Genomic DNA, 27,217 nt, shown 5'->3' on the forward strand with positions numbered 1-27,217 from the left:
CCACTCAGACCCATATCCCACCGTGCCTATCAATCACAGACCGTATCCCGCAGAGACCCATATCACACTGTGCCTATCGATCACAGACCGGATCCCACTCAGACACATAAACACTATGCCTATCGATCACAGACAGAATCCCACTTAGACCCATATCGCACGGTGCCTATCGATCATAGACCGTATCCCACACAGACCCATATCCCACCATGCCTATCGATCACAGACCAAATCCCACTCAGACCCATATCCCACTGTTCCTATCAATCACAGACCATATCCTACACAGACCCATATCCTACTGTGCCTATCAATTACAGTCCATATCCCACTCTGACCCATATCCCACTGTGCCTATCGATCACTGAGCGTAGCCCGCTCAGACACATATCCCACTGTTCCTATTGATCACAGACCGTATCCCACTCAGATCCATATACCACTGTGCCTATTGATCACAGACCGTATCCCACTCAGACCCATATCCGACTGTGCCTATCGATCACAGACCATATCCCACTCAAACCCATATCCCACCGTGCCTATCGATCACAGACCGTATCCCACACAGATCCATATCCCACTGTGCCTACCGATCACAGACGATATCCCACACAGACCCATATCCCATGTGCCTACCGATCACAGACCATATCCCACTCAGACCCATATCCCACCGTGCCGATCGATCACAGACCGTATCCCACACAGACCCATATCCCACCGTGCCTATCAATCACAGACCGTATCCCGCAGAGACCCATATCACACTGTGCCTATCGATCACAGACCGGATCCCACTCAGACACATAAACACTATGCCTATCGATCACAGACTGTATCCCACACAGACCTATATCCCACTGTGCCTACCCATCACAGACCATATCCCACTCAGACCCATATACCACCATGCCTATCGATCACAGACAGAATCCCACACAGACCCATATCCCACTGTGCCTATCGATCACAGACCATATCCTACTCAAACCCATATCCCACCGTGCCTATTGATCACAGACAGTATCCCACTCAGACCCATATCCCACTGTGCCTATTGATCACAGACCGTATCCCACTCAGACCCATATCCCACTGTGCCTATTGATCACAGTGCATATCCCACTCAGATCCATCTCCACAGAAATGGAGTGAAGAAGTGCTTGTACTGTGCTTGTACGGTTAACTCTGCCTCTGCACAGATGCTGCCTGAGCTGCTGAGTTTCTGATTCTGCATCATACTCACTGGATAGAGAGGATTGCTTGTCACCTCAGTCCCATCTTTCAAGTAGTATGTCTCGGAGTAGTTATTCGCAATGAGCTGCCTGTGAAAGGGAAGGGAGAATGAAAGTGGACACCTTTCATGGCTTTGGAATAATGCAGCAATGCTGCGATATGACGTGCATGTACTTGCTAGCGGACATGTTTAAAACTACTGACTATCACCATCCACATCAACAAGGTGGAAGATTTAACCTCACGATCCATCAGATGAACTGAACACTTACTCATTCTTCTCAAGGTGCACCACTTGCTCCTTGCCGTCCACCGGAACCTCAAACTGAATAACCGATGGATGAAGCCCCTGCCAGAGGAGAGATGGCAAAATTCAACTCAATGTCAACTTTCCCCACCTGCCTATTGTCACTTCTCTTGTTCAAACCTGTCTCTCATCTGCTCATGGTTTCTGATTCTGGACCAGTCGCCTTACAGAGCATTCTTGCCTCCAGTCCCACTTCCTCTGTTGTAATAGAAGCCCAGTCCCAACGCTGTCATTACATCTGGCTCAGTGCTCATAACCAGAACTACCCTGTCTGCTCTTGCAGTTCCCCCTCTGTCACTGTACCCCTGTGTTTCTGTCTCATTGTAAATCCTGCTCACTGTTACTCTGCTGTCAGTTTATCCCAACGTTCTTGTCTAAGGAGAAACCCCTCAGACCGTCCACCTTTCAGACATTCTGTTGGAACCATCAATCCCGTGCCTACCGATGGTACTGATTAAAGTCAGTTTTATACAATAACCCGTGTTGTTGGTGAGAAACGTGCTGTTCCTGGGTGTCACACAGTACCTCACTCGTTCGTCTGTGCTTTGTGTGGAGCCTCCTGGGGATCACCACTTGGTAATTCTGGACGTCAGGTAGTTTGGAAGCCGCTAAAATTGCTGTGAACACACAACCGAACATTGGTCAGACCGTGGGGTGACCCAAAGACACTGACTGAAGTTACAGGCTGATGGTGGGGATGGGTTGAGCCTTCAGTGATTGGGGCTGTTAATCTGGTGTAATCAGGGAGCCCAGGCTGACATGAAAGGTTGAAGGTCAGTGACACTGGGCGCTGCTAAATATCCAACTCATGAAGAGGCAGTGCTATAGTCAAAGGCTGTGTATTTGTAAATACAAGGTGATTGGGGATGGGATACCGGTCTCTGAAGAGCCTTTTCAGGATGTGCCCATGGCACGTGGGTAAAAGGAAACTTTGGTCAAATGAAGAGCAGGTTTGAGCTTGACCTGTGCAGCTTCAGAGCAGAATAGGCAATGAGTGTTGCTCCAGCCAAATGATCACAGCAGAGCCCAGCACAGCACAGCACAGTACAATCCGGCACAGCATAGCACAGTAGAGTCCAGCTTAGCATAGTATAGCACAGCACAGCACAGCAGAGCCCAGCACAGCACAGTACAACCCAGCACAGTGCAGCACAGTAGAGTCCAGCTTAGCATAGTATGGCACAGCACAGCACAGCAGAGCCCAGCACAGCACAGTTCAACTCAGCACAGCACAGCACAGCACAGCAGAGTCCAGCTTAGCATAGTATGGCACAGCACAGCACAGCAGAGGCCAGCACAGCACAGTACAACCCAGCACAGTGCAGCACAGTAGAGTCCAGCTTAGCATAGTATGGCATAGCACAGCACAGCAGAGCCCAGCACAGCAGAGCAGAACCCAGTGCAGCACTGCGCAGCACAGCACAGCACAGTCCAGCCCGGCACAGCACAGCATGGCACATCACAGCACAGCATAGCACAGCAGAACCCAGCACAGCACAGCCCGGCACAGTGCAACACAGCAGAACTCAGCACAGCACAGCGCAGCATGGCACAGCACAGCACAGCACAGCAGAACCCAGTGCAGCAAAGCTCAGCCAGTACAGCATGGCATGGCACAGCACAGCGCAGCCCAGCACAGCCCAGCCCAACACAGCACAGCATGGCACAGCAGAGCAGAGCCCAACATAGTACAGCACAGCACAGCACAGCACAGCAGAGCCCAGCACAGCTTGGCACAGCGCAGCAGGGCCCAGCATAGCACAGCAGAACTCAGCACAGCACAGCACAACCCACCACAGCATGGCACAGCAGAGCAGAGGGATCAAGGATAATGGCATGAGTCACCAAGCTGATCCCCATTCCCTCTCCCAAAGTGAGTGCCCAGGTCCCTTTGAACCAGTGAAGGACTCACAAGCAGGAGAGATAGAAGGAGTGAAGTCCATTCGGCCCCTTGAGCATGCTCTCCACCACTCAATAGCCATCACTGCTAATCTTCAACTCCACTTTGCTGCATCGTCCCCAGGTACCATGCATTCCCCCACAGACTGAGGAATTCTCGACCCTGGCCTTTAATCTTTGCAATGTTTGGGGACTCCAGAGCACTGAAGGCCCACAAGCCTGGGGTGAAGACTGTTCTCCTCATTGTAGTTCCAAATGTGGTGGTGGTGGGGGGACGCCCTAGCTGTGAGAGGGCACTCCCACCTTCTCCAGTCCCAGTGACTACCCCACCATGCCACCTCCTGAGCCACCAACCACCCTCCCATTCTCCCAAACTCCAGAGGGAACTGACCCATTTACACAGCCTTTCATCAGAGAACAGCCCCCCTCTTCCCAGGCTCCTAGCCAAATGAACAATATCGGAAAGGGCACACCAAATTCATCACTGATTTTTACAAATACACTCCTCAGAGAATCTGAACAGTCACAAACATCAATTGAATTGAATTTATTTATTGTCACATATTCCAAGACACAGTGAAAAGCTTTGTCTTGTGAACAAACCTCTAATAGTCTGGTGTCACATTACACCACGCACACAAGGTACACCCTGGAGATATGGATTGCCTTTGTCTCCTGTTTGCTGATGATTAACCTAATAAGGATCAGTCCTCAACTCTCTGTCCCCCCTCCCTCTCTCTCCCCGACTTTCCTAACTTCATAAGATATTGGAGCAGAAATAGGCCATTCGGCCCATCGAATTTGATCTGCCATTCTGTCATGGCTGATAGGTTCCTCGCCCACATTTTCCTACCTGCCCTCCATATGCATTCAACCCATTACCCATTAAAAATCTATCTAACTCCTCCTTACATTTCCTCATTGTCCTAGCTTCCACCACACTTCATCGTAGCAAATTTCACAGACTCACACCCTTTGGGAGAAGTAGTTTCTCCTCAACTCTGTGATTAGATGAAATTCCCTACAGTGTGGAAACAGGCCCTTCGGCCCAATAAGTCCACACTGACCCACCCAGACCCATTTCCCTCTGACTAATACACCTAACAATATGGGTAATTTAGCATGGCCAATCCACCCCAACTTGCACACCTTTGGATTGTGGGAGGAAACCAGAGCACCCGGAGGAAACCCACACAGAGACAGGGAGAATGTGTAAACTCTACACAGACAGTTCCCTGAGGCTGGAATTGAACCCAGGTCCCTGGTGCTGTGAGGCAGCAGTGCCAACCACTGAGACACCATGCTGCCCCAAAACTCACTCAAACTAGGTAGGAGTCAAACCTACAATCTTCCAATCCGTAGTCAGATGTCTTATCCATGTGCGCCACAAGCCCACACATTTTAAAATCTATTTATCTCCTACATTTGCTACCGTTATCCTCTCATCCTAGAATGTGCCACAAGTGGAGCATTGTTGAGGAGCAAGATGCTCCACGTATATTTTATCTACACCTTTCTGTTCCCATCGCCCTCATTCCCCCACTCTCTGACCCCAGCCCCCTCAATCCTCCCCTCTCTATCCCCATCCCTCAACGTTTTCAAGGATTTCTCCTGCTAGAAGTCTGGCTCACTTGCTGCCCCTCTGTCACACTGCAATTGAAATCCTAAACGTTCACCGTGCAGGAGTGTTTCTGCTCCATGTTTATTCTGTGTTCACTATCCACATTCCCTGAGTGGGTCGACCCATCTAGCACAGTTCCCACATGAACCCAATCCATCTTCGAGCTGCTAAGCCTTGATCCAACCTCCTATCCACCGTCTCTGTTCACAGGATGGTACTGCTCAGGCACACAGGGCTATGTTCGTATTGTACACAACGACCCAAGGTTAGAAACTCAGCAGCGCACCAGTCAGTGTTGACAGATCTGGATTTGACAGGGGTTTGGCAAAACTCCACAAAGTCAGAAGCTGAAGTCAAGCTGCAACACCACAGGAAATTACTGCTTTGGCCAGAGCTGACAGTGAGCCAGCAATGCTGCTGCAGGTACTATGGTCATCGAAACCAGAGGCTCCCTCCACATCACTCTGACTGACTGACTGTAAGAGTGCTCTCAAAGCTCTGAGGGTGGCAAGCAAGACTGCAAGAGTCCACACTCACAAACTCTGAGATGTGGGGAAGACAGGTTCACGCTTGGCTATGATGCTGGTGCAGCCAAATAGCCCACTGTTCGTCCTCACTACTTCAGCTGGTAGTTACTTGCTCAAAGGACCAGAGGGAGATTCATGTTTCCCACAATCAAGCTTCAGCCCGCTCACCCTAAAAGGTACTCAGCAAATTCACTTCAAATGAGCAGCTGAGTATCACTCAGCCAGGGGTGAAGAAACTTACCAAACTCTGCAGCAATGGAACACAGGAGCAGAAAACGCACCAAACAGCTGGGGTCAACCATGCTTCACCTGTCCGAGGCAACACACAGTACCTCCTGCTGCCTCTGCTGTGTTGTTTTGGCTGGACTATACTCCCTTCCTGTCAGCGCTTCCTCATTCTGCAGACTGGCTGTTTGTTTCAACATGCAAACCCAAAGAGGAGGAGGAGGAGGAGGAGGAGCAGTATCATTGCGCAAGGAGAGAATTTGTGTTTAATTACAGAGCTGGAGTTGAAAGTTACTAACCCTGGCAAATATAAACTTTGCTGGAAATTCAGAAGGCAGAATTTGATGGAGGGGGCACAATCCAATCTGTTTAGCCCTGATTTTCAACAATGACTTTTCAACCTGTCTGTCAAAGTCATCCCAGCAACCCCCTCAGCTGGGTCCCATCTCATAGAGTCAGACCAGGCTAACCAGAATCCCAAACCTAATCTAGCCCAACCTGCCTGCTCCTGGCCCCTATCCCTCCAAACCTGTTATTCACGTACATATCCAAAAGTCTTTTAAACATTGTAATTTCATAGAATCCCCAGAGCATGGAAACAGGCCATTCAGCCCCAAATGGACCAGCATCAACCACTTCCTCAGGAAGCTCATTTCACACATGAACCATCCACAGTTTCAAAATTTTCCCCACATGTCTTTTTAAAACCACACTCCTCTCACCTTAAAAAACTGCATCGCAGTCTTGAAATCCTTCATTCTAGGAAAAAGACAACTACCGTTAACTCAATCTGCACCCCTCATTATTTTATAAACTTCCATTAGTTCGCCTATTGACCTTCTACAATCCAGTGAAAAAGGTCCCAGCCTATCTTCATAACTCAAACCTTCCATACCGGGCAACATGAGAATCATAGAATCCTTGCAGTGCAGAAACAGGCCACTCAGCCCATCAAGTCTGCACTGGTTGTCCAAAAAGCATCCCACCCAGTTCTACCACGACCACCCTGTCCCTGAGAGGTCATCCGATCATCTGCAATTGCCTCAGCAGAAGGCAGGGCACTGTTGATGGGTCATTGAGTCATATAGCACAGAAGCAGACCTTTTGGTCTAACTCATCCATCCTGACCCAGTTTTCTAAACTGAGCTGGGCCCATTTGCCTGCATTTGGTCCATATCCCTCCAAACCTTTCCTACAAGTGTCCCTGCCCAGATGTCTGCATCCACCATTTCCTCTGGCAGCTTGTTCTACCAGAGATACCGTGCCATTTGAACAGGTCTCACTTTTCAAAATCCCTGAGCTGCAGTAACAATGCATAGATAGAGGGACACGGCAGGGCCCGGTGCTTAGTGAGGCCTGGCCTCAAGCAAATATTGCCCATGCACACAACACTGATAAATCCGCCTCATCTATGGAACAAACCCGTTCTACAACATGGCTGTACACTCAATGTGCCCTCCTCCCTGGCCCCAGGTCAATGTGTCAGCTCATGCACTCACACTTTCTGACAATGACCTGAATAGAGAGGGAGTAATATACCAATTCCTGAGACATGTAATGACCTTACTGGCAACATCATAATAGACCAGGAACAGCTTATGAAACATTTTCTGCCACAGTTAATGATCTTGATTTTGCTCTTCAACAGCCTGAGGGGTTTATCATTCATACTTTCCACAATATCATTGATAATTGATGGGCAAATTCAACACAATGTGAGTAATCAGCAAAACGCCAGAACATAATTGCGTTGACAATACAACAAAGATGGTCCCATTATAAACAACTGGAATCATCGAATCCCAAGCAGACTCTTTGGCCCATCAGGTCCACACCGACCCTTGGAAAAGCATCTCACCTAGATCCACTTCCTTATCCCTGTAGCCCTGCATTTCCCATGGTGAACGCACCTAACCTTCATATCCCTGGACACTATGGGCAATTTAGCACAGCCAATCCACCTAACCTGCACATCTTTGGACTGTGGGAGGAAACCAGAGCACCCAGAGAAAACCCACACAGACATGGGGAGAATGTGCAAACTCCACAGAACCTGGGTCTGTGGTGCTGTGACGCAGCAGCACTAAAACTAAACCACTGTGGCACCCTGAAAGTGAGGCTATAATCTTGATGATGTGTGTGAACACACCACACGGTTCATTAACTTTCTCAGTTCCTTTTCCCTGGTAAATATTCAGCTGACAAAGGCAGATACGACTGCTGCTCTGTGTGTCACACAGCTTCGTTGACAAATCTCAATATGGACTCTTCCTCTGAATGGCAATGAATCCCATCGTTGCTGGCAAGACAGTATTTGTTGCCCATCCCTAATTGAACAGAGGGCAATTCAAAGTCAGCCACCTTGCTATGGGTGTGGAGTGACATGGAGGCCAGACTGTTGAAGGATGACAGTTTCCTTCCCTACAGGACCTTAGTGAACCAGATGGGCTTTTCCTGATAATCCACAACAGTTTCACGGTCATCATTAGACTCTTAATTCCAGATTATTTAATTAAATTGAAATTCCACCATCTTCCACGGCGGAATTTGATCTGGAATTCATGGGTACTCAACTTTTAACAAGTTCAAATTCCACCACAATTCGATTTGAACCAGGTCCGCACAGCATGAGCTGGGTCTCCAGGTTTGTAGTCAAAGGACAATACCACTGGGCCATCGGCACCACTGGGCCATCAGCACCACTGGGCCATCAGCACTCTTCCAGTGATATTCAGGACCCCTTGAGTTGATCACCCACACATATCAGCAATGCACCAATATTCTTTCCTAAGCTTTCTAAGTCCTCATCTGCTGCTCAGGCCAGTCCATGAGAGTCAGATAAGAGAAGAAGCCAACAAAAGCAACAGCTCAAATTGCCTCAGTGCCTGGCCTGATACACTCCCATGATTCTTTACTGAGACAGAAACCTTCTGCTGCTGTCCATGTCCTGTGCAAGAAGAGTGAAGAGCTGTGAAGGGCAACTTCCACTATCTTGTTTCTCACTGCCCACAAATGCAAAAAGCTGGTCTTGTGCAGGATGAGTGAACTAATCAGGAGACTGCAAGGTCAGCCAGTCACGTGTAGCTGATTTTCCTGGCTTTGATCCAGCACCCTGTGCTGAACAGCAGGAAAGAATAGCCACAGGTGGGACCAGAAGTGAACAGGATGTCTGCAGGTACTCACAGCCCGAGATAACACAGACCAGCATCTCAAAGACAATAAGGACGGCAGATGTTGTAAGTCAGAGTCAATAGATGTGAAGCTGGAAAAGCACAGCAGGTCAGACTGCACCCAAGGAGCAGGAAAGTCAACATTTCAGGCCGAGCCCCTATGTCCTGATGAAGGGTTTCAATCCAAAACGTTGATTTTCCAGCTCCTCAGACGCTGCCTGACCTGCTGCTTCTCAACGTGCAGGGAGCAGCAATGGCTTAAAGCACAAGATAAAGCACTGACCACAATACCACGAAATAAAACCAAGCACTGCAGATACTGGAAATCGGAAACAAAAATACAGACTGCCGCAGAAACTCATCAAGCCTGGCAACATCCACAGACAGAAAGTAGACAAAGGGTCACTGGACTTCAAGTGTGAATGCTGTTTTTCTCTCTACAGATACTGCCAGACCTGTTGAGTTTTTCCAGCAATTTTTGGATGACACAACCCTCTTCCCAAGTTCAGCGTTGGGGGCTCAGCAATGAGGACAGACCACGTGGACAAGGCATGTTACGGTAAGACATGGGAACATGCACACGTGAGCCTGTGTGTGTGTATTTGTGTGTGTGAGAGAGAGAGAGGGGTACAGAAACATACAGAGAGGTAGAGATGCAACATGCACGTGTGAGCTTGACTATGCCTGTCACATATTTAGTGAGCTGATGACACCATCAGTCAGAGCTACACAGACAGAGAAAAGTTGGATGACCACTCCGATGATGTTTAAGTCTGGGAAGGCAGTGCAAGAGTCCCCTGTGGCCATTCTCCCCTCAAATAGGAAAACTGTTTTGGATATTGTTGGGGGTCTGGTCTCTCAAGGGAAAGCAGTAGCAGCAGCCAAATTAGTGGCATCCTGAGTGTACAGCACAAAGGATCAAAGTGTAGATGATCTGTAGTGATAGAGGACTCTATAGTCAGGGGCACACATGCATGTTTCGGTGACCGCGGGCAAAACTCCAGAATATGCGTTGCCTCCACGGTGTCAGAGTCAAGGATGTCTCTGAGCATGTACAGGATATTCTGAAAGCGGAGGGTGAGCAGCCAGATGTTGTAGTATATATTGGTACTAACGATACAGGTAGTATCAGAGAGACAAAGTCCTCCAAAGAGAGTTCAGGGAGTCAGGCAGCAAGTTGGAAAGCAGAGCCTCTAGGTTTGTAATCTCTGGATTACTCCCTGTGCCACGTGCCAGTGATGCCAGGAATAGGAAGATAGTATGATTAAATATGTGGCTAAAGAGCTGTGATCAGAGGGAGGGTTTCAGGAATATAGATCACTGGCGTGTCTTTGGGAGCAGGAGGGTCCTATACGAGAAGGAAGAGTTGCACCTAAACTATCCTGCCAGGGAGGTTTGCTAGTGCCACTCAGGAGAGTTTAAACTAGAGTGGAAGGGTGCGGGAACCAGAGCAGGAGGCCAGCAAGTGAACTGACTGAGGAGGAGTCAGACAGTAAGGCCAGTAAGGTTGAGAGAGGAAGAACAGATAGGAAGATGTTAGTGAACATGATCAGAGTGGTGGTCTGAGTTGTATTTGTTTTAATGTGAGGAGTTAGAACAGGTAAGACAGATGAACTTAGTGCTTGGATTAGTACGTATAACCACAATGTTGTAGCTATTACAGAGACTTGGTTGAGAGAGTGACAAGAGTGGCTTCAGGAGTGATAGAGAAGGCTGGAAAAGGGGTGGGTGAGCCCAGACAAACTTGGTTTGTTTTCATTGGACATTGAAGGATGAGGGAGAAGAAAGAGGTTTATAAAATTATGAGTGGCGTGGACAGTCAGAGTCTTTTTCCCAGGTAGAAATGTCAATTAGGAGAAGACATAGCTTTAAGGTAAAAAAGGGGATAAGTTTTGAAAGGAGATGTGAGAGGTATGTTTTTCACACAGAGGGTGGAATGTGTTGCCAGACGATGTGATGGAAGCAGACACACCAGTAACACTAAAGAGGCATGGCTTCAGAAACACCAACAGGCAGAGAATGGAAGGCTACAGTCTATGGAGAGGCAAAAGGGTTTTACATTAGAAAGCCTCGATGTCTTGGTACAGGAGAAATAAGGAGAACATGCATGTGTGAGCCTCTCTGTGTTTGTATAACAGTCTGGAGAAATGTGTGTGCGTAGATGATATAAAGAGAGATAGAGAGCAAGAACAGGCATGTGTGAGCCTGTCTTTCTTTGTATAGCAATGTGGATAGATGAGAGAAATTGTGTGTATGTCTGTCTGTGTGTATGCTGTGTGCATGTGAGAATACTTATCTGTGTGAGTGTGTGTGTGAGCATGTGATGGTGTGTGGTGTGTGAGATCTGTGTGTCAGAGTGGACATGTAAGTAAATGTGTGAAGTATGTGTGAGGGTGTGTGAGTGTGAGAGACAGAGAGTGTGTGTGTGTGTGTGTACGTGTGTGAGCACAGCCTTGTACGTGATGCCTATCCACAGGTACATGTACAAGGGGAGAGGCCGACAGGACTGAGCCACAGAGCAATGTTATGACCCTGCTGCAGCTGACTGCCTGAAATGTGACGTTTGACAGTCAAAGTCCTCCATGATTTAATCACTGATAGTCTGACCACATAGCTCAGCTCAGCAGCAGGAAATGTAAACCACCAGAAAAATACAACCAAAGCTTCCTTCTGCTATGACACACTGTGACTGCAGAGTTCCAATTCTCAATCTGCTTTGTCATCTGAGATGAATCATGGGCTTTATATCTTGTACAGTGCCTTTCTTTTCTTAGGTAAGGAAGGAGGAAGTTAGAGCTTTGAGGGGGTGTTTAAGACTGGCAAGTCACGTAGGGAGAAACAAACAAACCAGCTACTTATAAGAGGGAAAAGAGAGCCAGCAGATTTCCCTCCTACTTGAGCACTGATTCACAATGCATAGAATGGCATTGTCTCACTGAGAATGAAATGACCAGGGATTGCCTGGCCCAGGAGAACTGGCTGGTAATAGAAATGGCGGGTGGTGTGAGGGAACTGCAGCTAAATGGGCATGCTGAATGAATGAGAGCAGGATACAGAGCTGTGGAGACAGGCCCAAGAGAACAATGATGCTGACAGGGCTGAGGAAAGATAATGCTGATTTAAACAGCAACAGCAACACTGATGCCTCTGAAACACCCTGCAGTCAGTAGGCCATTCAGTCCATCGAACTTGCTCTGCCATTTGATCCTATCATGGCTGATCTCCTCTCAGTCCTCGCTCCACTGTCCCACCCTCTTCCCATAGCCCGTCAAGCCGTTAATCGTTAAAACTCTCTCTGTTTTGTCCTTAAATTTATTCACTGTCCTAGCATCCAATGCACATATTCACAGTCCTTTGAAAGAGGAGATTTATCCTCATCTCCGTTTTAAATCTGCTGCCCCTTCTCCGAAAATGATGACCTCTCGTTCTAGAGGAAACATCCACTTGGTCAATCACCTTTAGAATTTTATGTACCTCAGTCAGATCTCCTCTCTTTGTTCCAAACCCATCAAAGCGGGTCCCTGATACACATATGAATGTTCATTCTTACAAGCACAGTCCTATGCAGGGTTGTCATGTTAAAGAGCTGACATATGAACATTTCCTGAACTTACCAACAGTTGTTTGATATTGTCCTGTCTGGTGTTCCAACTAGTATACAAATGAACTTGTCAATCACCTCCAGGAATGAGCCTGTCCACAGCCCTAGGGCTGCCTGTATAGGCCTAAGGTGCACAATCTCTCTTCAGAAGGCAAGCCCCTGAGCTCTGGAATCAATCTGGTGAACCTCCTCTGAACTGAGTGCAATGCAACTACATCCCTCCTCAACGAAGAGGGAACAAAGGCAGAATGAGAGTGCATGGGGAGGCAGGCAAATCGAGAGACCTTGTTCTTAGAAGAGAGATGAAGATTGAAAGTAACCTTCAGATTGAAGATCATACTGAGGTGGAGCTCAACAGAGTGGTCAGAGAGTCATAGATCTGTACGGCACAAAAACAGACCATTTGGTCCAACTCATCCACACCGACCAGACTTAACCCATATCCCTCTAAACTCTCCCTATTCATATCTCCATCCAGATGCCTTTTAAATGTTGTAATTGTACCAGCTTCCACCACTTCCTCTGGCAGCTCATTCCATACACGTACCACCCTCTGTGTGAAAAGGTTGCTCCTTTGGTCCCTGTTAAATCTGTCCCCTCTCACCCTAAACCTATGCCCTCTAGTTCTAGACTCCCTGACGCCAGGGAAAAGACTTTGTCTATTTACCCTATCCATGCCCCTCATGATTTTATAAACCACTGTAAGGTCACCCCTCAGCCTCCGACGCGCCAGGGAATACATCACCAGCCTATTCAGCCTCTCCCTTTAGCTCAAATCCTCCAACTTTGGCAAAATCCTTATAAATCTATTGTGAACCCTTGCAGGTTTCACAACATCTTTCCTCTTGGAAGATCAGATTTGCATGAAGTATTCCAAAAGTGGGCTCAGCAATATCCTGTACAGCTCCACCATGACCTCCCAACCCCCATACTCAATACAGTGACTAATGAAAGCAAGTGCACAACAGCTTCTTCAGCCACCCTGTCTACCTGCAACTCCACTTTCAAGGAATTATCACCGGGAAAGGGAAACAAATGACAGGAAATGAAAGAGAGATAGAACAATAGCTTCCAGATCTGGGGTAGTTGAGCAAAGAGGAGCTGAGGGTGACCAGAACACTATTAAATGGTGCAGCATGGTCTTCTGCTTTCATTTCCTGTGTTCATCATAAATGCCCCATGCCCACCTATCTCACTAGGACACTCACATCCAGATCCAGTGATGGAAGGGGGCACTGACAGAATTACAATTAGCTTTATTGTCACATGTACTCACATAACTACAGTGCAAGGTTTCCAAGTCACTGCATTACAGCGCCATCTTCGTACCAACTACAAATTCTAAGGGACAAACAAAGAGAAAAATTTAAAGAAGCAAAAAGTGCAGAATAACACTCCGTCCTGTCCAGTCCATGGTGGCAACTCGTCTCCGTTCCATGCTGGGCCTTGACTCCAGACCGTGTTAGGTCTTGACCCCAGACTGTGGTGGGCCTTGACTCCAAACTGTGCTGGGCCTTGACTCCAGACTGTGCTGGGCCTTGACTCCAGACCGTGCTGGGCCTTGACCCCAGACCGTGTTAGGTCTTGACCCCAGACTGTGGTGGGCCTTGACTCCAAACTGTGCTGGGCCTTGACTCCAGACTGTGCTGGGCCTTGACTCCAGACCGTGCTGGGCCTTGACTCCAGACTGTGCTGGGCGTTGACTCCAGACCATGTTCGGCCTTGACTCCAGACCATGTTGGGCCTTGACCCCAGACCGTGCTGGGCCTTGACTCCAGACTGTGCTGGGCGTTGACTCCAGACCATGTTCGGCCTTGATTCCATACCATGCTAGGCCTTGACTCCAGACCATACTGGGCCTTGACTCCAGACCGTGCTGGGCCTTGACTCCAGACCATGTTGGGCCTTGACTCCAGACCATGCTGGGCCTTGACTCCAGATCATGTTGGGCCTTGACTCCAGACCATGTTCGGCCTTGACTCCAGACCATGTTGGGCCTTGACTCCAGACCATGTTGGGCCTTGACTCCAGACCATGCTGGGCCTTGACTCCAGACCATGTTGGGCCTTGACTCCAGACTGTGCTGGGCGTTGACTCCAGACCATGTTCGGCCTTGACTCCATACCATGCTGGGCCTTGACTCCAGACCATACTGGGCCTTGACTCCAGACCGTGCTGGGCCTTGACTCCAGACCATGTTGGGCCTTGACTCCAGACCATGTTGGGCCTTGACTCCAGACCATGCTGGGCCTTGACTCCAGACCATGTTCGGCCTTGACTCCAGACCATGTTCGGCCTTGACTCCATACCATGCTGGGCCTTGACTCCAGACCATACTGGGCCTTGACTCCAGACCGTGCTGGGCCTTGACTCCAGACCATGTTGGGCCTTGACTCCAGACCATGTTGGGCCTTGACTCCAGGTGCTGGGCCTTGGCTCCAGACTGTGCTGGGCCTTGACTCCAGACTGTGCTGGGCCTTGACTCCAGACTGTGCTGGGCCTTGGCTCCAGACTGTGCTGGGCCTTGACTCCAGACTGTGCTGGGCCTTGGCTCCAGACTGTGCTGGGCCTTGACTCCAGACTGTGCTGGGCCTTGGCTCCAGACTGTGCTGGGCCTTGACTCCAGACTGTGCTGGGCCTTGGCTCCAGACTGTGCTGGGCCTTGACTCCAGACTGTGCTGGGCCTTGGCTCCAGACTGTGCTGGGCCTTGACTCCAGACTGTGCTGGGCCTTGGCTCCAGACTGTGCTGGGCCTTGACTCCAGACTGTGCTGGGCCTTGGCTCCAGACTGTGCTGGGCCTTGACTCCAGACTGTGCTGGGCCTTGGCTCCAGACTGTGCTGGGCCTTGACTCCAGACTGTGCTGGGCCTTGGCTCCAGACTGTGCTGGGCCTTGACTCCAGACTGTGCTGGGCCTTGGCTCCAGACTGTGCTGGGCCTTGACTCCAGACTGTGCTGGGCCTTGGCTCCAGACTGTGCTGGGCCTTGACTCCAGACTGTGCTGGGCCTTGGCTCCAGACTGTGCTGGGCCTTGACTCCAGACTGTGCTGGGCCTTGGCTCCAGACTGTGCTGGGCCTTGACTCCAGACTGTGCTGGGCCTTGACTCCAGACTGTGCTGGGCCTTGGCTCCAGACTGTGCTGGGCCTTGACTCCAGACTGTGCTGGGCCTTGGCTCCAGACTGTGCTGGGCCTTGACTCCAGACTGTGCTGGGCCTTGGCTCCAGACTGTGCTGGGCCTTGACTCCAGACTGTGCTGGGCCTTGGCTCCAGACTGTGCTGGGCCTTGACTCCAGACTGTGCTGGGCCTTGGCTCCAGACTGTGCTGGGCCTTGACTCCAGACTGTGCTGGGCCTTGGCTCCAGACTGTGCTGGGCCTTGACTCCAGACTGTGCTGGGCCTTGGCTCCAGACTGTGCTGGGCCTTGACTCCAGACTGTGCTGGGCCTTGGCTCCAGACTGTGCTGGGCCTTGACTCCAGACTGTGCTGGGCCTTGGCTCCAGACTGTGCTGGGCCTTGACTCCAGACTGTGCTGGGCCTTGGCTCCAGACTGTGCTGGGCCTTGACTCCAGACTGTGCTGGGCCTTGGCTCCAGACTGTGCTGGGCCTTGACTCCAGACTGTGCTGGGCCTTGGCTCCAGACTGTGCTGGGCCTTGACTCCAGACTGTGCTGGGCCTTGGCTCCAGACTGTGCTGGGCCTTGACTCCAGACTGTGCTGGGCCTTGACTCCAGACTGTGCTGGGCCTTGGCTCCAGACTGTGCTGGGCCTTGACTCCAGACTGTGCTGGGCCTTGGCTCCAGACTGTGCTGGGCCTTGACTCCAGACTGTGCTGGGCCTTGGCTCCAGACTGTGCTGGGCCTTGACTCCAGACTGTGCTGGGCCTTGGCTCCAGACTGTGCTGGGCCTTGACTCCAGACTGTGCTGGGCCTTGGCTCCAGACTGTGCTGGGCCTTGACTCCAGACTGTGCTGGGCCTTGGCTCCAGACTGTGCTGGGCCTTGACTCCAGACTGTGCTGGGCCTTGGCTCCAGACTGTGCTGGGCCTTGACTCCAGACTGTGCTGGGCCTTGGCTCCAGACTGTGCTGGGCCTTGACTCCAGACTGTGCTGGGCCTTGGCTCCAGACTGTGCTGGGCCTTGACTCCAGACTGTGCTGGGCCTTGGCTCCAGACTGTGCTGGGCCTTGACTCCAGACTGTGCTGGGCCTTGGCTCCAGACTGTGCTGGGCCTTGACTCCAGACTGTGCTGGGCCTTGGCTCCAGACTGTGCTGGGCCTTGACTCCAGACTGTGCTGGGCCTTGGCTCCAGACTGTGCTGGGCGTTCACCCCAGACTGTGCTGGGCCTTGACTCCAGACTGTGCTGGGCCTTGACTCCAGACCATGTTGGGCCTTGACTCCAGACCATGTTCGGCCTTGACTCCAGACCGTGCTGGGTCTTGACCCCAGACCGTGCTAGGCCTTGACTCCAGACTGTGCTGGGCCTTGACTCCAGACCATGTTGGGCCTTGACTCCAGACCATGTTGAGCCTTGACTCCAGACCATGTTTGGCCTTGACTCCAGACCATGTTTGGCCTTGACTCCAGACTGTGCTGGGCGTTCACCCCAGACTGTGCTGGGCCTTGACTCCAGACTGTGCTGGGCCTTGACTCCAGACCATGTTGGGCCTTGACTCCAGACCATGTTCGGCCTTGACTCCAGACCATGTTGGGCCTTGACTCCAGACCATGTTTGGCCTTGACTCCAGATCGTGCTGGGCCTTGATTCCAGACCATGCTGGGCCTTGACTCCAGACTGTGCTGAGCGTTCACCCCAGACCGTGCTGGGCCTTCACCCCAGACTGTGCTGGGCCTTGACTCCAGACTGTGCTGGGCCTTGGCTCCAGACTGTGCTGGGCCTTGACTCCAGACTGTGGTGGGCCTTGACTCCAGACTGCGCTGGGCCTTGACTCCAAACTGTGCTGGGCCTTGACTCCAGACTGTGCTGGGCCTTGACTCCAGACTGTGCTGGGCCTTGACTCCAGACCATGTTGGGCCTTGACTCCAGACCATGTTGGGCCTTGACTCCAGACCATTTTTGGCCTTGACTCCAGACCGTGCTGGATTTTGACTCCAGACCATGTTTGGCCTTGACTCCAGACCGTGCTGGGCCTTTACTCTAGACCATGCTGGGCCTTGACCCCAGACCGTGCTGGGCCTTGACTCCAAACTGTGCTGGGCCTTGACTCCAGACTGTGCTGGGCCTTGACTCCAGACTGTGCTGGGCCTTGACTCCAGACCATGTTGGGCCTTGACTCCAGACCATGTTGGGCCTTGACTCCAGACCATGTTGGGCCTTGACTCCAGACCATTTTTGGCCTTGACTCCAGACCGTGCTGGATTTTGACTCCAGACCATGTTTGGCCTTGACTCCAGACCGTGCTGGGCCTTGACTCTAGTCCGTGCTGGGACTTGACTCCAGACCGTGCTGGGCCTTGACCCCAGACTGTGCTGAGTGTTCATCCCAGACGGTGCTGGATTTTGTCTCCAGACCGTGCTGGGTCTTGTCTCCAGACTGTGCAGTGTGAGGCTGAACAGGCTGGGGCTGTTTTTCCTGGAGCGTCGGAGGCTGAGAGGTGACCTTATAGAAGTTTATAAAATAATGGGGGGGCTTGGATAGGGTAAATAGAAAAGGTCTTTTTCCTGAGTGTAGGTGAGTCCAGTACTAGTGGGCATAGGTTTAGGGTGATAGAAAGAGTTCAGAGGGATAGGGGCCAGGTGCTGGCAGGTGGTACTAGATCGGATTGTGATATCTGGTCAGCATGGTCAGGTTGGACCGAAGGGTCTGCTTCCATGCTGTACATTTCTATGACTCTATAAACAGGATGAGGCAAAAGGTATCTTGTGTTCGACGTGATTCTGTCATTTTATCGTTTTGAAGTGAAGGTTCTGAATTAGTTTCTATTTATTTTTGTATTTGTTTTGCAAAATATATTACAAAGCATAAGTTCCAGCTATTTCTGTGGTCAGTATTAACTTCCGGTTCTATATTAGAGAGCTCGATCATAAATAAAATTTCCCAAATGTGTTGTAAGCCTGAATTTACATGAAAAGCATTCGTAAACCATTGTGCAGTGAAACATCAATCAAGGAGCTCTGCAAGACAAGGTACTGAATGACTGAATAGCCTCAGCAAATTGAAGGTAATCACAGAAACGAACATCAAAAGATATTTCAAACTTAAAAAGACTGATAGGAGTATGAAGTAATGCAAATCTTGTAGTTTGAAGACAAATTGCAATTAACATTTGAGACCAAGTAACATCAGATTAATCCAGACTTAGGGGTATTCATTATAGACATAAATTTCAATGATATCACATCATCAAAACAAACCTGTTGTCGTAAACTGTTTGTTGGAAATGATAAAAATAAACCAAATTGGAATCATCCTTTCCCAATGGAGACAGCATACAGTATAACATATTATCTCTGGATCTGTGTCTACTCCATTTCTGAAAGAATTCTCCAATTCAGACAGATTGTCAGCAGTAGGAAGGGAGAGGTTGTTTCACAAACAACAAAATGTATTTTCCAAGGGTAATGATTGAAAAAATATACCACACCATCTTTGCCATTGTTGGTATTCTTGTAACAGCTTATGCTATATAAATCTCTGCAGTTAATCATACTTATTTCCACTGTAGGACTGGTAATTAATTTATTTCCATTTAGCGAGGCCGGATGATAGTGTCCTCACTTTCTCAATGTAAAGTAGATGCATTGTCAATGTGAAGGCTCCTTGGTAATGTGCAGTATTGTGTGGTTCTCTGCACTGTGCCCAATGGGTTTGCACTGAGGCTGCATTGATAGAGCTTGGTTGAGCACTGGCCCTGGCTGGTCGAGAAAGTGTTTAGCAAGACTGCTCTCTCTCTCTCTCTGTGGTCGTTCAAAGCCTGCTATTGGTCAGATAGGTTTTGGAACAACCCACCTCTGAGTGACAGCTTGTTTTGCCAATTCCTTGATGTGAAGGGATTGTGTTGGTGGATCTCGTAGCTTGCTCCAGTGGGAGCCCAGATACAATGTGGGCAATGGGTGGGTTCAGTAGGTCATTATGGAGTAATCAATGAGGGTCAGCACAGATGGCTCCAACTATGCTGTATGTTTTCATCAGTCAATGTGTGTGTGGGGTCATGATATTTGTGAGGGGTGTTCAATGGGATGGGTCTTGAGCACAGGGTTCCAATTATGATGTTGAATCATTTGATTGTCAAAAAGATGTGTGAATTGTGCTATTTATTTAAAAAAAAAGATGCACAGGACTGTGGTACAGAGTTAAATAGCAGAAAGTGAGGACTGCAGATGCTGGAGATCAGAGTCAAGAGTGTGGTGTTGGCCCGGCAGCATCCGAGGAGCAGGAGAATCGACAGTCTGGGCAAAAACCCCCCATCAGGATGAAGGGCTTGTGCCTGAAACATCAACCCTCCCCCTCCCCGGACGCCGCCTGACTCACCGTGCCTCTCCAGCACCACACTCTCAACACACACAGTTAAATAGAACCAATGCCACTTGTCCACCAGAATGTTTCCACCTCGCCATTTGTTGCTGATATTCTTTGGTGTTCCCCGAATGATAATGATCTCTGCGAACGTCCTCACATGGGCGTTTGTATAGGATTATCATTTCATTTTTGGCTATTAATTTAAATCTGTATTTTATTGTTATTTTTCTGATTGTTATTGCTATTTTATTGGCAGGGAAATTTGGACATAAATTCTCCGGCTATATTTTTAGACCCATTCACAGTGGGGCCATGGTGTTACGCCACGGACTGCAGTACACCATCACCTTTGTGAACTCTCTGTTGTTGAACCTGGTCCAGAGGGCGCAGAACTATGGAGATTGGGCGGTACAACAGGATTTTTCGCTAATGAAAGACAAGTTGGTTTGGGGTGACTGATGTGTGATTTAGGAGATTTGATATTTTTCTTGCTGCTCCAAGGCTCAAATCATGATCAAGAACATCAGGCTATCGAGACTGAAAGTCAGCGCTGCTGTTGTGCCTTCCAACTGACCAGCATTGAGGGACTCAGTGAGTTGGATACAATGTCAGGGTCAGTATCCACCAGGTTCATAATCCACCAGCAGCGCACTGCTAAAAGAATATGAATTATCTGTTAATCCTGGTTTGCATGATGCACTTTGCCTCATGGTGTGGTTCTTCATTGCACCCATCGTGATCATGCTGGGCCTTGACACCCGACTGTGCACGCCCCTCAGTCCAGGCCATATTGGACAGAAAGACTGACACAGGCAGCCAAGTGACCACCATGCTGGGACGGGAGACTGCCACCTTGGGTCCGTACTGAGGCTGGCAGTTCAGGTCATCACTAAGAAGATAGAGATTTTAAAAAAGAGAGAAGAGAAGTAATGAATGGAGTGGACGAAGTCTGGCTGAGGAGTATTGGAAGACTCAGTGTGATCAAGCAGCACCTATTCAGCAATAACCTGCTCAGTGACTGGCACCCAGTTTGGATTCTGCCAGGCATTGGATCAAACATGGACCAAAGAGCTGGGTGACAGTGGTAGGCCTTGACATCAAGGCTGCATTCAACTGAGTGTTGCACCAAGTAGCCCCACAAACTTGTCTGTGGAGTTTGCACATTCTTCTGTTGCCAGACTACTCAGACCCCTTGGCATCATGGTAGCCCACAAAACCCACCAACGGACTAAAACAGCAGCAAATGAACTTGAAAGACCCTATACAGACAATAAGCAAAACTAACGTCATTTACAAAATACCGTGCAAGGACTATAACAAACATTGCATTGGACAAACAGGCAGAAAACTAGCCACCAGGATACATGAATACCAACTCGCCACAAAAAGACAGGACCCTCTCTCACACGTATCCCCACATACGGATGAGGAAGGACACCACTTCGACTGGGACAACACATCCATCCTAGGACAAGCCAAACAATGACACGCACGGGAATTCCTCGAACTCTATCAAAAAACACATCGAGTTAGACCCCATCTACCACCCCGTGAGAAAAGGAACAGGGAGTGACTTTACCACAGGAAATAACATCACCACAGGAAATGACATTACCAACCCAAAGAAACTCAAACATATAAATAGAAAGCAGGGATTTTCAGCATTGCTTCGCCTGAGGCCCACAAAGACGTTACCTAATAGGGTAATGAAACGTCTGGAAATGAATCTTTCAGCTCAAAGAGCCAACCTACATCCCAGACCTCAACCTGAGCTCCAAATCTTCTCAAAACTTGCACATTCTCCCTGACTTTGCGAGGGTTTCCCCCGGGTGCTCCGGATTCCTCCCACAGTTCAAAGATGTGCAGGCCAGGTGGATTGGCTGTGTTAAATTACTTACAGTGCCCAGAGTTGTGCAGTCTTTCCCTGCTGACCCATCACTGAGACAGCGAGCCACAAACAGGAGAGAATAAGACAGCCCCCATTTGAATAGTCCATCTTGCAGCCCCCTAACAGCCCACTGAGTGGCACTCTCACACCCATGAGTCCTACTCCATTGACCCAAGCAGTGAATCCAAGCTGACTGCTGCAGTGCAGTACCGAGGGAGTGCTACACCGTCAGAGATGCTGTTTCCCAATCAATGCTGATCTGAAAAGGAGAGGAGATGGAGGCATCCCTGGGCTTGCTGTCTGGGTCCCCACCTCATTTCTCAGGCTAAGTCAATAAGTCTCCGAAAAATGGGCTGGAGTCAGAGTTGTCGTTTGTGGGATCAGACTGTGTAAGATTTGCAAGTTCACAACAGCAAAGGAAGGAATCTGACACAGCTAAGTCGGGGGCTGTAGAATGCTGAAAGCAGTGGAGAAGACAGCACCATCCTTTTAGCAAACAGCACTGTGGAATGCATCTTTGTCCCCCTCATCCATAAATCCCTGTGATCTTTCTGCCTGCTCTTTGCCAGGACACATAGTCACTGGGACAGGGTATAGCCAGATAGACCCTCGACTCAGAGGGTCTCAAACCCCACCCCTTGTAGGGATTGGAACGAGGTCAGCCAAGTTGGCCGCCTAGAGTTGGAATTGCCTGACAGGCCTGTTAATCTGGTTCAATCAGGGATCTCTGGCTGACTGATAAGAACAGGAGGGTCAGGGGTTCTGTTCACTTTGGGAGCTGAGGGAGCTCGATCAGTGTCTAGGACCCTCCACTTGTAAATAAAGGGTGACTTGGTGACAGAATACCAGTCTCTATTGAGTTACCTCACCCTCGGTCCCCCCCACCACCACTTCCCCACTGCCTCCTGGAAAACAATGGAACAAAACAGTTCGAGGCTCCTCAGGCACTCACACAGCAGATCTGACCCTCCACACCCAGTCGGAGTGGGCCTTACCACTTAAAGGCCGTGTGGATTCTCTCTTCATCTCAAACATCACCCCCAGGTCTCCTCTTGGTTGTCTTCATGTGCCTGTGATTTCCTCTTGCTGCCTGGCTCCATATCCACATGGGAACACCACCCCCTGCAAGTTCCCCTCTGAGTCCCTCACCAACCTGACTTGGAAATATATCGCTGTTCCTTCCTTGTCACTGGGTCAGAATCCTGGAATTCCCTCCCTCAGGGAATTGTGGTCCACCTACAGCACAGGGACTGCAGCGGCTAAGGAAGACAATTTCTCAGGGGCAACTAGGAACAGGCAATAAATGCTGGGCCCAGCCAGCAACATCCAAGTCGCAAGAGTGAATTTAAAAAAACACATATCCACGAGTTTGGGTTCAAACTGGACTGATCACAGAGAAGGCTAGTTCAAGTATTGTCCTCACTCAGCTTTGGACTTTCATCAAACTCTCTTCCTTGATACTTAATACTCCAACACTTGGTGCCCAGAGCTGTACCAAGCTCTAAGCTCACGGTTACATTCTTCAGAACTCAATTGACTTTCCATTTCTAATCCAAAGTGCTCCGCCCATCCAGTACTATTTAAGCACAGTGGGCAGCAACTGCATAGCATCATTACAAAGTTGTCCCAGGGTCTGAAAGCTCTTTCACAACAGATTTCATTCCTTCACCCATGTTAGGTCTCACTTTACCATGAAGCTTTGACTTCCTTCAAGATCCTACATTTCAACTCCCCCTCCCAATCTGCCGAGGACATGGAGGTCCTGGGCGTCCTTCACCGCTGCTCCCTCACCACCAGACGCCTGGAGGAAGAACGCCTCATCTTCCGCCTCGGAACTCTTCAACCCCAGGGCATCAATGTCCCCCACCCTCCTCTCATTTATCTCTCCACCCTTCAGGCTCTCTGCCTGTATTCCTGATGAAGGGCTTTTGCCCGAAATGTCGATTTTCCCGCTCCTCGGATGCTGCCTGAACTGCTGTGCTTTTCCAGCACCATTCTAATCTAAACTCCTGTGTTAAAAGCAATCCCTAGTTTCTCTGGGTTTCTCAATGTTTTGTTTGTGGGGATTTGCTGCCATCTAGTGAGCAGTCTCAAAAGCTCTGTATTCAAATAGAAGGGGGAAATACAGCGTGCAAACTCCGGGTTACAGGCACCACCATTCTCCCAGGGTCTGCACACGGAGAGATAGAGGGAAAGTGGTGCAGACAAACCTAAGGAGCGATGGAGTGAGTGAAAGGAAGAAACACAAGCAGGGTGGGAGCGGAAACAAAGGGAAAATGAGAGAGACAAGAAGAGGGAAAGGGAGAGAAAGAGAAGGCTGAGTGAGAGGAAAGAATAGGATGGTGAGGAACAGGAGAGGGAGGGTGAAAGGGGTCAAGGGGGAAGTCAGGGAGAGCAGAGGGAGGAGTTATTGTTGCCGAGGAGGCTATTTGGCCCATTGTGATTGTGGTGGCTCTTCAAACAAGCATCATGCCAAATGCCTAGCTTACCCCCCCCCCCCCCCACCCTACACATTATTATTGTCCAAATAACCATCCAATGCTACAACTGAACCTGCCTCCACCACACTTCCAGACAGTGTATTCCCAGACGTGACGACTTGCAGGGTGAACTAAGGCTTCCTCACCTCGCATTTGCTACTTTCGCAAATCACTTTCAATCTGTGACCTCCCGTTCTTGATCCTTGGCTCATTGTCCCACTCCACCTTTTTGTTTTAATCTGCAAAAGTGAGAGCACAGGTAGTTCAAAGTTACCGAATTAAACATCGTACCAAGATCAGGTTTGAAACAATAGGATTTATCGACCAAGTTACCCGACTGACACAATCATTGGTTGATTGTCAAAAAGAAGTATCAAAATGCAATAACCAGTTGACAGACACAGTCAGTCGTGTTTGTTTATCCCTCCAAACATCCTCAAAACACACTCTCATCACAAAAAGAAAATACAACAACAGGCTTCGAGGCAAAGATTGGTTTTCTGGCAAAAAAATACTTTGGCTGCTGGGTTATTTTTGAAGGCAAGGTGGTAAAGTGTCGGATTATCCAGTGACTGTTTCTCTGATGTTCTGGTGTGTTCGCCCAGTCAGTAATCATGCACAGTTGCCTCTGAAACTTTGCAGACACAGCTTGCTCAGGAACTACAATTTCAACACAAAAGAAACTGCCAAGAAAAGCTCAGCAGATCTGGCATCATTGGTGGAAGGAAGTCTGTTAACATTTCCGGTTCAGTGACCCTTCCTGTTTTTCTGTTTTTGTTTCTGATTTCCAGCATCCACAGCTCAGTGGGTTTTAAACTTGAGATGCTCTTTCAATCACTCTTACAAAACAGCAAAAGGGCTTCAGTTCAAATTCACCAAGAACACTTTCTTCCCATTTCATGAGACAGGGGCTGTGGATGAAAACCAGTGTGGAGATCACGTGATTTGATAGCAATGTTCCACTGAGACGTTTCCTATTGATGACGTACAGAGCACACAAGATGTGAAGTCTCTACCTTGTCTCAACATAATGCAAAGACAAACATCAATGTCCAGGTGAGGTCACTTAGACTAGTTGAGTGCAATAAATGTTGGCCTTTGGCACCTCTGTGAAACTTTCTTCGATTGGAAGGAGTTTGAATCAACATCAGATGAGGGCAGGGTGTAATTCATATGTGGACACTCTTATCTCGTTTACATATCGAGGCGATGTGAACCTGTTGGGAGAAAGGGAATGAAACAGGAAGAGAAAGAAGGAGGGAGAAACAAAGACAGTACACCACATTCCCAAAAGAGTTGAGTTGAACTGTTGTCCGCCATCTGATTCCTGCAGCAAGGAACAATCTCTGCAAGAGGGTTTAAGATCAAAATCAGAGGTGAGGACAGAACTGGCTGGTGCAGTACAAGTCATTGTGTGAAGGAGATTGAAGAGGTCAGTTTGTGAAAGGTTTCAGTTTCAGTCATGTTGGCAGCAAGAGGGATCCACAGACAGACAAGGAGTCAGTAAGAGAGGAGAAACACACTCAGTGAAGGCTAGCAGCATACAAACAGCCGAACGGAAGTCACTTTGGCTAAAATACAGTGAAACAGTTGGAAACCAGCTGACAATAGCTGACACCTAGTCAGATAACTGTAATGGCCTGTATAAATCTTGGAGGTGTCTGAAACCTATACCAGAGTTTCACTTTCCTTTTCCCAGGAAAAAGACTGGCTCTCCCTGCTACTGGAACCTGCTTTCCTGAGACCTCTGACCACTTTGCCAAGTTTTCTGAGAACTGATACGTTTCCCTTCTTTCACATTTGACTAGGGTACAACCTGTTTCACTGTCATTGGTTCATTTCACCTGAGCATGCGTCAGACTTGTCAAAATATTTCTAAACCAGAATAACCTTTAAATAGCCACCAGAGGGACAGACACAGAGTGAACAGAGAGAGAGAGAGACAGAGAGAGAGAGAGAGAGAGAGAGAGAGCAGAAAAGAGAGGGCAAGAGAGAGAAAAAAAGGAAAGAAAAAGACAGAGTTTAAGAAAGAGGAAGAAATGAGGGTAAATTAAGCTGTGTATTTTCCTCCAACCTAGAACAGTATAGTGCTGGAACAGGCCCTTTGGCCCACCACATCTGTGCTGACCATGATGCTATTCCAAACTAATGCCACCTGCGTGCACATGGTTCACATCCCTCTATTCCCTGTCCACCTGTCTGCCGAAACGCCTCTTCGACATTGTCCTTCTAACATCTCATCTGGTAGTGTGTTCCTGGCACTGAACACACTCTCTGTTACAACTGACATCCTACAATCCTTTCCTCACAAACATTAAACCCCACGGACATTTCCACCCTGTGTGAAAGATTGAGTACCCACCCTACTGCAAATCGTGAGGATGGCAGTACGGGATTGGGAATGTGAGGGCCGGAATGTGGAAGTGAGAATGTAAGCATCGAATCGGGGATGTGAGGGTCGGAATACAGGAGTGGGGATGTGAGGGTTGGATCAGGAATATGACGTTCGGAATACGGGAGTGGGGATGAGAGGATCGGAATATGGGATCCAGTATGTGAGGATCGGAGTATGGGATTGGGGATGTGAGGATCGGTTTGGGGATAAGAGGGTGAGAATATGGGAGTGGGGATGAGAGGGTCGGAATATGGGATCGAGGATGTGAGAATTGGATCGAGAGGTGACGGTCGGAAAACAAGAGTGGGGATGTGAGGATCGGATTGGGAAAGTGACAGTCGGAATACGGGAGCGGGGATGTGAGGGTAGGAATACGGGATCAGGGATGTGG

The 27,217-nt window shown here is 49.2% G+C and overlaps 1 protein-coding gene across 3 annotated transcripts in view; it reads right to left on the reverse strand.

Annotated features, from left to right (window-relative positions):
• The window catches only part of LOC122543039 (zinc metalloproteinase-disintegrin-like crotastatin), a 96,542-nt gene that overhangs the window by 49,354 nt on the left and 19,971 nt on the right, over nt 1–27,217 (reverse strand). The window contains exons 4-7 of one of the 3 annotated variants that reach the window (XM_043681231.1): nt 24,578–24,670; nt 2,072–2,163; nt 1,512–1,588; nt 1,250–1,328 (exon numbers count right to left, since the gene is read on the reverse strand). In XM_043681231.1, coding sequence (XP_043537166.1) covers nt 1,250–1,328; nt 1,512–1,588; nt 2,072–2,163; nt 24,578–24,584 — 255 coding nt within the window. In that variant the 5' untranslated portion in view covers nt 24,585–24,670. Of the gene's footprint in view, nt 1–1,249; nt 1,329–1,511; nt 1,589–2,071; nt 2,164–5,834; nt 5,995–24,577; nt 24,671–27,217 lie in introns of those variants that run through there. The other 2 variants (XM_043681230.1, XM_043681229.1) reach the window with 2 other exon arrangements.

Source organism: Chiloscyllium plagiosum, chromosome 42 (assembly GCF_004010195.1).
Source record: "Chiloscyllium plagiosum isolate BGI_BamShark_2017 chromosome 42, ASM401019v2, whole genome shotgun sequence".
NCBI lineage: Eukaryota > Metazoa > Chordata > Chondrichthyes > Orectolobiformes > Hemiscylliidae > Chiloscyllium > Chiloscyllium plagiosum.